The sequence below is a fragment of the Octopus sinensis genome, unplaced genomic scaffold (genome assembly GCF_006345805.1).
Source record: "Octopus sinensis unplaced genomic scaffold, ASM634580v1 Contig15387, whole genome shotgun sequence".
Classification (NCBI taxonomy): domain Eukaryota; kingdom Metazoa; phylum Mollusca; class Cephalopoda; order Octopoda; family Octopodidae; genus Octopus; species Octopus sinensis.
The window spans coordinates 29,514-45,000 of NW_021833701.1; the positions used below are offsets into that span (position 1 = coordinate 29,514).

General features: G+C 36.5%; 1 protein-coding gene across 1 annotated transcript in view; it reads left to right on the plus strand.

Moving 5' to 3' along the window:
* The window catches only part of LOC115230341 (BTB/POZ domain-containing protein 16-like), a gene marked incomplete at both ends in the record, with an annotated part of 56,235 nt that overhangs the window by 26,869 nt on the left and 13,879 nt on the right, over window positions 1–15,487 (plus strand). Inside the window, one exon of the mRNA XM_029800542.1 lies at window positions 3,632–3,717. Within this exon, the coding sequence (XP_029656402.1) occupies window positions 3,632–3,717 (86 nt within the window). The remainder of the gene's footprint in view (window positions 1–3,631; window positions 3,718–15,487) is intronic.

Here is a 15,487-nt window from a genome sequence, read left to right on the forward strand (position 1 = left end):
CCCTGCTTGTGACTTGTGTCAACAAGGTTTTCAGGGAATTTATGAAGGTGACTATTTATCAAGGATCCTTTAAGCTCATATTTACTTCCATCTTTTAGGGGTACTCTAAGCATGTTGTCGATTATTTCGGCATTGTTGGCTGATTGCTTTTTGCCCAGAAAATTATGTGTGTGGGTGTGTGTAATTTCATATGTATACATATAACTATCCCCCCCCCCACATCCACACATAATCTATACATATAAATTTGACATGGGTGATTCTTTCTTGTTTTGGGATCCACGGTCAAACGGCTGGGTGGAAATGCGCGAAAAATTACACAGATGTGTAGAATGATCCGGTGGTGATGCTGTGAAGCTGGGCTTTGTATTCTTTCATTTCCCCATGGTTACCGAGATAATCTACTATAACAATACTCTTGTGTTTACGAATGAGAAAGGAAAGGGTGATACATGAATAAGGAAGGAAGGGGTGATGTCATATTTTTCATAGCTCCCCTGGTTACCGAGATAATCTACTATAATTATACTCTTGTGTTTATGAATGAGAAAGGAAAGGGTGATAGATGAATAAGGAAGGAAGGGGTGATGTCATACTTGGTAGTGGGATGATGAAAATTGTACGCTGAAAAAATAAATCAAACAGCGTTTCAACTCTGTGTGAATATATGTGTGTGTATGTAAAAGAGGGTATGTGAATGTATGTGTGTGTGTTTGTGTGTGTGTGTGTGTGTGTGTTTGTGTGTGTGCGTGTGTGCACGCAATGGAAGTGGTATGGGTCATCTTTGTTCGCTTAGTATTTGGGTTTATTTTTTGATTTGGTTGAATCTTGGTTCTTTTTGTTTTACTGGTCAGTTATTTTTAGCATTTTGACGGAAAAAAGTCATTCTAAAATTACTTTTTAACGTAAGCCTGCCCGAACAATTCGAATGCTTACTCAGAGCAGGTTTTACAGCTACATCAACCAAACCGACCGTGTGAAACCGGGTTTAGCTGTTAGTTTATATACAAAATCTAGTCTGCATAAATGGACATGTGTATCGATCTTCATTGTTCCCTATAATGATTGTGAAAGGGTGTTATTCAGGATAACTGTGGCTGCTGTTTTCTGCTGGTTGAGCATTTACGAAATTGTCTGGATAGCAAAATTGCCTCACGTTAAAAACCTTTTTTTAAAAAAAAAACCTTCATTGTTACAGTTCCATTATATTTATAGATTTTAAACAAATTTAAAATAGGCAAAACACAAAACGATGAAAAATTGTATAAAACACATGAAATCTATTAAATTTTGCATTATATATTAATTTGGAAGTGGTTTTCTTTTCTCTGTTCTCTCTTCGTTATTTAATGTATTTCGCTTCGTGTACATTAGCAAAATATTGCCATTTTAATGACAGTACATACATGACATTACAAAATATAAAACGTTATATATATATATAGGAGTGGCTGTGTGGTAAGTAGCTTGCTAACCAACCACATGGTTCTGGGTTCAGTCCCACTGCGTGGCATCTTGGGCATGTGTCTTCTGCTATAGCCCCGGGCCGACCAATGCCTTGTGAGTGGATTTGGTAGACGGAAACTGAAAGAAGCCTGTCGTATATATGTATATATATATATATATATATATATGTATGTGTGTGTGTGTGTTTGCGTGTCTGTGTTTGTCCCCCTAGCATTGCTTGACAGCCGATGCTGGTGTGTTTACGTCCCCGTCACTTAGCGGTTCGGCAAAACAGACCGATAGAATAAGTACTGGGCTTACAAAGAATAAGTCCCGGGTCTTAAGGTGGTGCTCCAGCATGGCCGCAGTCAAATGACTGAAACAAGTAAAAGAGTAAAAGAGTAAAGAGTATATATATATATATATATGATTATAATTTAGGGTATCTAAGATATACCACCACGCTGGAAACAGCAGCCAAAACTTGACTATAAAGCAACATCAAATCTTCATACAGTACCAGGAGAGAAGACAATTATTTGCCAGTTTATTTTGTTCATTTGTCTTCTCTCCAGGTGCTGTATGAACATTTAATGTTGTTTTAGAGTCAAGTATTGGCTGCTATTTCCAGCGTGGTGGTATCTCTTAGATACCCTAAATTATAATTTTAATAATAATTATTACCTTTGAAGGTTTTTATTCCCATGCTGGCCATTTAAATTAACGATCTTATTTAAATTAACGATCTTATAAGTTATCTTATCGGTCTCCATTGGCGATCCGCTAAGCTATTTTATCGATCTCGATTGGCAAACCACTAAGTTATTTTATCGATATCCTTTGCCGAAACGCTGTCATTTTATCGATCCCGTTGGCGAACCGCTAACTTATTTTATCGATCACGTATGGTGAACTGCTGGCTTATTATATCGATCTCCTTTGCCTAAAAGCTAAGTTATTTTATCGATCCCGTATGGCGAACCGCTAGTTTATTTTATCGATCAGGATTGGCGAACCGCTAAGTTATTTTATCGATCTCCTTTGGCGATCCGCTAAGTTATTTTATCGATCACGATGGCGAAACACTAAGTGCTTTTATCGATATCCTTTGGCGAACTGCTATGTTATTTTATCGTTCACGGTTGAGGTTTGTGTTACCTATTTTGACCCTCCGCAAAATCCCAAATTTTATTTAATTAGCCTTGAAGGGAGCAACTGTTTCATCAAAAGCGTATATTGTTAAATGCTCGAAATACGAGACTAGAAAAACAGTCAACAACTGATGAAGGGTCGTTCCTTGTGCTGTTTGTTTTGTTTTCCATTTGTGTCTTTCGTTGTTCGAAAGAATAGTTAGCGTTCCATGTACTCGTGCTCCGTATTTTTTGTTGTACACATTTCATGACGTCCCGTGCCCACATATGCTTATATATATATACGTATAGATGTGTGTACATATACGTATGCATATATGCATATATATATATATATATATATATATATATATATATATATATATATATATATATGTATATATATATATATTATATATATATATATATATATATATATATATAATATATATATATATGCATATATGCATACGTATATGTAATATGTATACAATATATGTATATATACGTATATGTAATATAAATAATATATATATATATATATATATATATATATTATTATTATTATTTATATTATTATATGATTGAACACCACGCATCCTCTTCCAAGTAAGTTTTATCTCTCTCTCAGTCTCTGTTTGCATGTCTGTCTGTCTCTCTCTCTTTCTCCTCTCTCTCTCTCAATATATATATATATATATATATATATATATAATATATATATACATAGTAAGAAAGTATTTCGTTGAGTAGTTTTCCCCCGCGTGGTGAGTGGCAGTGAAAAAATATATAATAAAAGGAGGAAATTGCACAAAATTTATTTATTTTTAATTTATTTTAAAGCATAGAATATTGTGATAGTCCACCGGTTTCGCGTTTCGCTAACCATGACATTGGAATTGGTGAAAATATTGCAATTTGCATTTTCTTAAGGGGTTTTTGGGTCCATGTTGCTTGTATGAGAGTTTGTATGTATACAATCTTATATAAGTAAACAGTCTTCCTTAGTAGTCATGTCTAACTGTTATTTCTCCTGATGTTGATTTACTCTTCAGAACGAAAGCCCTGCCGGAAGCAAGAAGAGAGTGCTCAACCATAAGTGTCTTCAGTAATTGTAGCAAAAAGAATGCCAGGAGACCGGGTAAGAGAGAGAGAGAGAGAAAAAACGAGGAAGAGAGAGAGAGAGAGAGAGAGAAAATTGAGCAAGAAAAGAGAGGGAGAGTTAGCAAGAAAAGAGCGAGGAAGAGAAAGAGAGAGAGAAAGAGAGGGAGAGTGGGAGATAGAAAGAGAGAGAGAAAATTGAGCAAGAAAAGAGCGAGTGAGAAAGAAAGACAGAGAAAGAGAGAGGGAAGGAGAGAGAGTGAAGGAAGGAGTGAAATTGAAAGGGGAAATAATGGAGGGCCACAGTGAAGGTAATAGAACAGAAGTTATCGATTGACAGAAGTTTAGAGACATTCAACGACTGAATTCCTCTATAAAATCATGACGTCACACAGATTAACGTCACACATCATGACGTCACACACCATGACGTCACACATCATGACGTCACACATCATGACGTCACAAATCATGAAGTCACACAGATTGACGTCCATTTTCGAGATTACCGCGTGAAGTTTGCATGAAACATTGAATATAATGTTGTAATATCGCTAGAGGTTTGCATTGAACCGCCAGCAGTTGTATGGCACTATCATACAGATTTTCGTCTGTTATAAGAGTGGGTACAGTGTTCACCTCATCAGTAAAGCCTTCTCTAGCCTGCCTCTTGATCATGCTGATGGTAGTAAAAATACCGGATCGAGAAAAGTTTACCGCAAGATGCTGTAATTAATGGTATGCCGGGGCCTGTGTTACAATCAGTTATGCTCATTATTATCGTCCTTCCCACCATCATCATTTGTAGCTGTAGCCCTCTTGCTTGAAGGTTGATGGATTGCGCCAAGTTGAAACATGTCACATATTTACGGACATCAACGTAGCAAATGAAGAGAGTGGTGTTTAAAAATGTTAGATAGAGAGTAATTGACAATTTGACAGATAATCCTTTCTACTATAGTTACAAGGCCTGAAACTTATAAGGAGGGGGCGAGTTAATTACATTGACCCCGAAAGGATGTGAGGCAAAGTGGACTTCAGAGAATTTGAACTCAGAACGTAAAGCCGAAAGCGATGCTGCTAAGAGCTATTATCCAGCGTGCTCATGATTCTCCTGGCTCACCGACTTAACCCCTTGACGCCAGTATTACCCGAAGCTTGTGAGACATTGCTCCGGTTTTTTTTATCTAATGAGGCCACACAAACACACAAGTGCCAACGAGCTCGCATCTATTTACGTTCACCGTTACAATAACTTAGCGTCGTACATTTACGTCTCCCGGTTTATGAAAACGAACTACGTGAAGCTATTTATCATATGATATGCACGAGTTATTCTGCTCAAGTTAAAAAAATAGCTTGATTATGGTACAACTAAAAAAAAAACGGTATTGTGCATGTAAAGTATCCGCATGTCATTGGTCTACTGCTAGTCTCATGACTTGAACGTAACCTATTTATTTATTACCCACAAGGGGCTAAACACAGAGGGGACAAACAAAGACAGACAAACGGATTAAGTCGATTACATCGACCCCAGTGTGTAACTGGTACTTAATTTATCGACCCCGAAAGGATGAAAGGCAAAGTCGACCTCGGTGGAATTTGAACTCAGAACGCAGCGGCGGACGAAATACCGCTAGGCACTTCGCCCAGCGTGCTAACATTTCTGCCAGCTCAAAATAGCTAAGATAATGCACGGGACGGCGAGCGCGCGCACCTCGAGAGATAAAGTACACGATAGCGAACGTAAACATACGTCAACCGCTAAAAAGTCCGTGATAGATGTAGGGCAGCTCTACATCGTATATTTACGCTAACCGCGGGTAGGCAAGCAAAAGTGTGATCGCATATTTGCGTCAACCGTTGTCAAGGGTTTAATTTCGCTGCAAATTAGACCTTCGTAGTGACAGAGAGAACAAAAAACTGACAGATCTTCTCGTAATCAGCGTTAGTCGGAATCTCTGATTAACATACTTAATGTTGCAAAGCAATTTCTTAAGATAATTAAAATTATATTCTTAGTGATAAAAATGATCCTTTTATAAATTTTTAACTCTGAACAAATTATACGAGACATGGAGACAACCACAAAATATTGAATTAGTTAAAAATAATCATGTATGGTGAATTGATGAGCAGCGAGTCTGAACGTTAATACTACTGTGTTTCAGAGTTATTAGACCTCCCCAAGGAAGTATATTTTAACTATTACCGTAGATCTTCAGACGACTATAAAAATATAGAAGCAAATACGAGCCTAGGTTGCCTTCTTTTGCTGAGTTTGATCAGAAAAAGTCATTTAGATAATTATAATTTATTCATTTATTATTATTTTTGGGTGGTAAACAGGTAGAATCGTTAGTGCGGCGCACATCATACTTGTGGAGGTACATAGCCTAGTGGTTATAGCAGCGGACTCGCGGTCGAGGGAACGCGGGTTCGAATCTCAGACCGGGCGATGTGTGTGTTTATAAGCGAAAAATTTAAGTTCCACGCGGCTCTGGCAGAAGGTAATGACTCTTTCGCCACAACTTTCTTTCACTCTTTCCTCCTGCATCTAGCAGCACACCTGCGACGGACCGGCGTCCCGTCTAGGTGGGGAACCTAAATGCCAAGGAAACCGGGAAACCGGCCCTTATGAGCTAGGTATGGCTCGAGAAGGAACAAACAAACAAACACATCATACTTAGCTGCCTTTTCCCAGCCCTTTACAGTCTGAGATCTAATTCCACTAAGTCGACTTTGCCATTCATCTTTTCGTGAAGATAAAATAAAGTGTGAGTCAAGTTCTGAGTTTAATGTAATCAACTCACTCTCCCTTAAAGATTGCTGGCCTTGTGCCAAAATTAGAAATTATTATTATTATCATCATTAATTATTTAGAAATTATTATTCACATCCTTAGTACAAGGATGTAAGTTCAACAAAGTAAATTTCTTGGTTTACTATATCAAGTATGCTAGTCCCTGCTTTACTGTTAATTGTTCATGCAGAATGTGTCCCAAAGGAATTTTCTTCCAATTCTATTATATATTTAGTCTATTAGAGAGTTTGATTAATAGACTGATAGGTAGACAGTCAAACAGACAAACAGGCGTACAAACAGAATGACGAACATTTAATTAGATCTATATGCCACTAAAGGGACAGATTGATTAAATGATAAATTACCGTGGCTATCTATCTTCCACCATTAACAACACCAACTAACGAAATAGAGAGCATACAACCGATAATTATGTTAGCCAGCAGAGCACGAATCCCTTAAATAGCTGACTACATTGGGCAATGTTTTCATTAGAAAAACGCCGCCGCCGTGGTGATCTTATTCTCGCCCACAACATCATAAGCGGAAAGTGTAACCTCTCGAAAGAGCTGTTCTTCACTCCTGCTCCAGAGCGTCGGCTGCGGGGTCATTCCGGAAAGCTCTACCTGCGAAGGAGAGGAGCTTTCTCCGTCCGGGTTGCGGATCCGTGGAACAAGCTGCCAGACGAGATGGTGAAGATGCCGACGACCGCTTTGTTCAAAGCCTCCCTTGACCTCAAGTGGCCTGAACTCTTTACATGAACACCACCCTGTACTTAACTCCATGTCCCCCTACATGGCCTTGCTATTTGCTTTTGAGCCAAATTAACTAACTAACTAAGATATAGGAAAAGCCAGGCTGGAATGTAACTATCAACCACAACACCATCAAAATAACCTATATGGATATAATTCACAACAAATATATTATCTATTATATATTTCAAGATCTCTTTATTGGTTTTAGTTGTGTGACTGCAGCCATGCTGGAGCACCTGCCAGTGTCTTTGGTTGATTTCTTGAACGCAGTACAAACTTTGTTCCTTAAGTCTTTTACTTCCGATGAAATCGATGGGATGCCATCGAGACATAGAGCATATCTTAGGTATTTAAACCCAACGGAGACCATCTCTCTCTATGTGTTACCAAAACTGATTTTCTAGAAAGAAATGAAAAAGGCAAGAGCGAAAAAGAAGAATCGACTCAATTACTGGCCTAGTAATTTACTTAATCCGAAAGAATGAAAGGCAAAGTTGATTTCGGTGCGACTTGAAATCTTTGCGCAGAGATCCAGAACGAATATTACCAAAATATTCTGTCTGACTATCTAACGACTCAATCAAATTGTCGCTTTGCAAATATGACACATTGAATATTTTGCAAGATTTTTGATGTGAAATCGTGTGTTGAAAGAGATATTGTTGTATTTAGGAATGGTCATTTTGCCAGTTTAGCTAATAAATAAGAAAGAAGAAAGCAAAGGACCACTGATGCGTTCACAGGAGTGTGACTAAAGAACTCTGGCCGAAATAAGATTAAGATTAATGGAAAAAATAAATAAAGCTGAAGCAAAGTAACACCAAATATATAGTGCGTGTGTTTTTATTGGCTAAACTGGCAAAATGACCATTCCTAAATACAACAATAATATTTTGGTATTTTATATATAGCATGCACTAAAAGGATATGTCCTTCATCAACTGTCAACTGGAAATTGTAGCGATTTCGATAACCTTCTGACAGGACCACTCTCTCCAATCCTTCCAGCTCAGTTATTCATCCAGCCTGCTGCAGTTTGTAACTATTACTCTATTACATAACAGACAATTTTGTAAATGTGATTTGTTACATAATACATTACACATATTGCGTAACATTTGTATGCACGCAAAATAAATGTTATACAAAACAGATGTAATACAAAGTCAGTTATTACATAAACATAGTTTTTAAAATATAAAAGTGCGGCGGGGAGGGTCTTATAAAAATCAATTGTTTATTTAATATTGAAATGACTTTTTTTTTTTTAAAAAAAGGTAATTGAATATTTTTTCCCACCAAATACTATCAATTTAAATATATTACAAAATCTTGTTTCAAATTTTTATATTTCTGCAGGAAAAATATAATCCAAATACAAGTTATAGTCTTTCTTAAATCTTTTTCGTAATGTTTTTTCCATGTCACTAATTCTCTTTTCCTCTTTGTATTTTGCTTTCCTACTTTCTATCAATATTTGGAAGCTTATTTTTGTCCCAAAAACAAAATGAATAAATAAATGCATATAATTAAGAGAAATAAATGAAAACAAATAAAAGATTGAAAATAACATAAATTTGCATATATATATACATATGTATATGTGAGTGTGTATGATGAAGAAAATAAATTGACAATACCACTTAAAGCCACTCAAAATAGATTCTACAATTTCACCTATCCATCCGTTACCGCCACCACAACCACAGAGCGCGCTACACTGCAGCATTACTTGAGATATACTTCGTCGCTTAAGAGTCCTTGCTTCTGGATTTCTGATTACTGCTTTGTTTAAAGGTTGAAAAAAAGACGCCAAAAACAAAGCAATGACAACAGCCAAAAACAACCACAAAAACAAAGCTATTTTTCCCTGCATGTCATGCCTGTGTGAGATTGTGTATAAGTGTTTGAGCAGGGTCTGTAGTGAGTATAATATGTACAATACATACTGTATATATATATATATATATTATATATATATATATATATATATATAATATATATATATATATATGTATGTATATATATATATATATATATTTATATATATATACATACATACATGTATATATATATATATATATATATATATTATAATATATATTATATATATATATATATATACACATATATATATATACATACACATATGCAGACATCAAGACTCATATATTAAGCAGCTAATTTAAAGTAATATTTTACTTTTAAAAAGCAGTTTCTTGAAAAGTTAATATATATATATATATATATATATATATACATATATGTATATTATGTACGTATATGTATGAATGTATGTATATATTTATACATATATATATATGTGTATATATATATATATGTATTTATATGTATATATGTATATATATATATATGCATGCATGTATATATATATGTATATATATATATATATTTATATATGTATGTATGTATGCATATACGTGTATATATATATATGTGTGTATATATATGTATGTATATATATATATAGACATAGATATATTTATATGTATATATATGTGTATTTATATGCATATATATATGTGTGTGTGTATGTATATGTATATACTTATTTATGTACTAAAATAATTCATTTTAATATGTTCACACACATACCTATGTACATATATACATACATAAACAGCGTTTCTTTAGGCAAACTTTTGGCGGTATGGATAACAAATTAACTGGTAATGTAATATAATATACATACATAGAGGCACTCAAGCATAGGCACACACGGAACACTCTAATGCACAACATGTACACACGCACACACACATACGCAGGCACATACACGCATACTCACAAGCGCAGATTCACACATACACGTAAATTTTTTCTCTTTTTCCATATCTGATTAGATGTATTCACTGGCATGTAAACAAAAAAAGAAATACATCCCTCACTACAGATAAATGGAGATGATTACCTGGTTTTATTGCCAGAAACGGTGCCTAAATGAATCTAAAAGAAAAAAATCTACCTGTCATCAGAAAAGTCGAAATGCAATAATAATAATAATAATAATAATAATGATAATGATGATGATGATGATGATGATGATGGTGATGATAATAATAACAATAATAATAATAATAACAATAATAATAATTATAACAATAATAATAATAATAATAATAATAATAATAATAATAACAAATCACAGCACATACCCAAGGCACACAGAGCTGCGCTATAAAAATAAAACTACTGAATAATAATAATAATAATAATAATAATAATAATAATAATAATAATAATGATAATGATAATGATAATAATAATAATAATAATAATAATAATAATAATAATAATAATAATAATAATGATCCTTTCTACTATAGGCACAAAACCTGAAATTTCGGTGGAGGGAACTAGTCGGTTACATCGATCCTAGTACTCAACTTAATTTATCGACCCCGAAAGGATCAAAGACGAAGTCAATCTCGGCGGAAAATAATAATAATGACGATGATAATAGTAATGATGATGATGATAATAATAATAATGACGATGATAAAATAATAATAATAATAATAATAATAATAATAATAATAATAATAATAATAATAATAATGATGATGATGATGTTGATGATAATAATAAAACAATAAATCATATTGTCTCCGGCTATCCAGTCCTTGCTAAGATATGATAGAGTTGGGACCTAAATACACTGGAAGCTATGCCAATATTATGGAATCACAAAAGAAAAAGGAGGGTATAGGGACACCCCAGAAAATATCTCAGAAAATGGGAAAGCAATCATATCTGGGGTATGCAAATGCATACAGATAGAGATATCAAGGCTAATGGACCGGATATAGTTGTCAAAGATTACCGAGAAAAATGCCTTCTTAATCGATCTCTCAATCCCAACAGATGACAATGTTTCTCTAAAAGAAACGGAGAAACTCTCAAAATACAAAGATCTGGAAATAGAGATAACCCGAATGTGGAACCTAAAAATGGAAGCAATCCCTATAATAATAGGTGCATTTGGTAGGATTAAAAAAACATTCGGACAAATACATAGCAAAAACACCAGAACTTATGAATGTATATAACATACAGAAAATAGCACTACTGGCACCGCGTACATCCTACGTAAAGCACTTTCAATACAGTGAAAATGAGAACACTACAACAAGCCACAACACATACTCAGAGCACATAGAGCTGCACTTGGTAGTGCAGTGAAAGCACGGGATGAAAATGAGGCTACTGAATGATGATGATGATGATGATGATGATGACACAACCGTTTCTAGAACAGGAAGGTACCAATAAGCTGTATTATTACTCTTAATTTGGTGAAGTGTAGCATTAATTCACCTAGGCGCAGGAGTGGCTGTGTGGTAAGTAGTTTGCTTACGAACCACATGGTCCTGGATTCAGTCCCACTGCGTAGAATCTTGGGCAAGTGTCTTCCACTATAGCCTCGGGCCGACCAAATCCTTGTGAGTGGATTTGGTAGACGGAAACTGAAAGAAGCCCGTCGTATATATGTATATATATATGTGTGTATGTATATGTTTGTGTGTCTGTGTTTGTCCCCCCCAGCATCGCTTGACAACCGATGCTGGTGTGTTTACGTCCCCGTCACTTAGTAGTTCGACAAGAGAGACCGATAGAATAAGTACTAGGCTTATAAAGAATAAGTCCTGGGTTCGATTTTCTCGACTAAAGGCGGTGCTCCAGCATGGTCACGATCACATGACTGAAACAAATAAAAGAATACCCAATATGCAAAGAAAGGTCTTTGAACTCGACGACCTCGCGCTTCTCGAATCAAAAGCATGGTTCATCATGTTCAAAATGTTAGGAATAATTTAGATGAGCTGACCATAACGGGGTGTATCGCACAGTGGATACTCACCCAGAAGGATTGAGATAGAAAGAAAAACTGAAGTAAAACTATAATCAGATGGAAGTGGTTAAAACAGATAAACTTAATTGATACTATTAGACTAATTAAAGAAGTTATTTTAGTTGGCATAACGATTTGATGTAACCTGATAATTGTCAATTATTGCTGTTTGATTACACGCAATCAAATGAGGCTGGTAAGATTACATTATTTGTTTGATATTTGAAGCAATTTTTAATTACAAATTTGAGGTTATTTTTCTGTCTGATATCTGACAACGTAATTGTTATTGGCAATCAATTCTAAGTGTCTGGGTGATATCGTCTGGATTTTCCGAATGCACTGATGTGGATTTGGAACAAACCTCACCAGGTCATTTTGTTAGTCTTTAAAATTTTGTTAGGCTATTGGGTAAGTATAGAGTATGTGGCCTCATTGAATGATAACAAAATCTTTATTATAATCATGCGATCTTACATAGATGGGGACATAACAAGACAGACAAATACAAAGAATGTTATATGAGTTCGAATGAGACTTAAAAATTTAGTTGTAATATGACATAAACGAAAACTTGGCTTACTTTTGCCTTTACAACGAGAACTTTTGTGTGTGTGTTTTTTTTTACAATGACCACAAGTCTGGGGTCTAACGGTCAATTTAAATGAGACACATGGCTAGTGGCCCAGATACTGAACGCTAAATGCATTTTCTCTCTTACAGAGACCGAATTAACGAGTTGGGTGATAAATGACGAAGTTAATAGGCACCAATGAATGGTGGGTTTTCTCAATGAGAAAGATTACAGATGAGTCAGTAAGATAATATATTATACGATGTAGTGGGGTCAGCTAGTAGGTGCTGTACAAAAAACCTTTAAGAAAGACATCGCATGAAAGTAGCTAGCAGGAAAAGTAGCGTTCGACGATTTCTATAACGTGAAATACAAAGATAAGTTAAGTTAATTTTTTGGCTCAAAAAGCAAAAGCAAGGCCATGTAAGGGGACATGGAGTTATGTACAGGGAGGGTGTTCATGCAAAGAGTTCAGGCCATTTCTGGTCAAGAGAGACTTGTGTGTTGTAGACGTTAAAGCGAATACTTTTAGACGAGAAGGGAGAAAAGATCTTCGAGGGCCTACAGTAGCATCGGTATAATACAGACGGAAACAAACCGACAGCTCAGTGTTTGATAGGCCGCATGCTTCCCAATCGAGGTAGACCTGTACATTATTTTAGCGACAATTTGGTCTACTGATTGGGTGTAGTGGTAGACTAGTGACAGTGCACTTCGATGCCTATTTTAACAGCTTCGCATCTGCAGGGTAAGTTTTGTGAAAAGCCGATAACCGCCGCTGAAATACAGGAGTCACTGTATTTGGTTGGTCTGTTCTACGAGTTTTACGCTTATATGCCAGACCTGTTTGTCATGGCTTCGGCAGTTATCTATCGCAGCTGTTATTACCAATTGTGCAAGCCAGGAGTTGTAGCGCTGCTAATAAAACACGCGATCAAGGTTGGTGTAATCGATAACATTGGCTCATAACTCTGCTTAAAGATTTTTTACCAATGTATTTGCAATGTAGGAAGCGCCTATTGTCGGTAACGTTGGTGTTAAACATTGTTGTATGATTTCCATCAAATCCATCCAGAATAACCTTCTACACATGCTATATAGCGTAGAGACGATTAAAAATAATTACGACTTTGCTGGGATGCTGACCAATTTAGACCAATCCAAGTCTCCCACCAGAGTTGGCTATCACCACGTAGCGACTGTCTTGAGTGGAAACAGTTTCGTTACCGTTATCAATGAACACATCATTTCTATTCAACGAACAATCTAAATTTTCCTGCAAAGTCGACCGACCCTAATCCTAACCCCCATTACTGCCCTAAGTAGAAACGATTTTGGTACCGTTGTTAAAGGCTGGATCGTTTGTAAGCACCGATCATTCTAAAGTTTTCGATAGAATCGTTCTAGCATCTCTTTTAAGTGGAAGTAGCTTTGGTACTGTTGTCGAAAGCTGGATCATTTCCGTGCATAGCTGAGATGTTTGGTGGCCAGGCCAAATGACCACTTGCCGAAATTGTTTTATATCGTGCACTCGATCGTCATGAGTGCGCCTCACGTATCCCCTCTGAAAAGTTTTGACACCAGAGACATAGCTGTAGAAGCTAGATATGTCGAGGGTCTAAACATTCAAAATGCGACACAAGAGAGCTGAATCTTCAACCACGAACGTCGTCACCGGTATGAACCTTCATGTACAAATCACGTGACTGATAAGCTGTTGAGCATCTAGGATATTGAAGTAGGTGACTAAGTGACAACAGAAATACGCATTAATCAGGACATGGTGATGAGATTAAAACTCGGCTCCTGGAGCTACAAGTACGAATTAGTAATGTGTTTGTCGCTAGATTTTAATCTCACTTAAAGTGATCAGACACCAGGTTGATAAGAAGTGAGTCGAAGTTACGGGCAAGATAACGGTGTCACCTAGAAACGTGTTGGGAAAAAATATAACCTTGGTTGGTCGGATAGAGATGGTGATCTCCAGGCACCACCGCGACTACATCTAACCAAAACTGGAACACCTGCTCTTTGTCTTGGCGTTTGTCATCACTACTCTCATCTATGGATCAGAATCTTTGGTGCGGTACAGCAAGCTGGTCAAGCTGCTGAAATGCTTCCACCAGAGATGGCTTATCGCCATCATGGACATCTCGTGGAAGGGATACATCACCAACAACGAAGTCCTCCAACAGGCCAACGTCCCGAAAATTGAAAACCATGCTGCTACTCAGATAGTTCAGACGAGTAAACTACGTTTCATGCATGGAAAAATCCAGAAATCTAGAACGCCGAAGGCCGTTTTCCACTGAGAACTCAGTCATGGCAAAAGTGACAGAGGAACTCTCTGTAAGTGTTTCAAAGACCATCGGGAACGTGAGCTCACAAAGGCATGGAGGGACACTACAGAGTGGGAGGGATTCGTAGCACAGAGGATAATGTAGTGCGGGACTGCTTCCAGAAAGTTGTCAGCAACTTTCTGGAAGCTGAGAAGGCTAAAGCAACCGCGGCGGATGAGAGACGTCAAAAGAAGTAAAGAGTCATCTTCACGATCTCCATCTGACCAAAGCCTTCATATTTGTCCCAAGTGCACCAGAGCCCGTCGTTCAGGGATCGGCTTACACAGCCACTTAGAGGTTTGCCGCTTTTCTACATGATCACCGGACACGAAGAACTGCCGTCACTTCCAAGATATATTTCTTTATTGCCCACAAGTGGCTAAACATGGAGGGGACAAACAAGAACAGGCAAAGGGATCAAGACGATTACATCGACCCCAGTGCGTAACTGGTACTT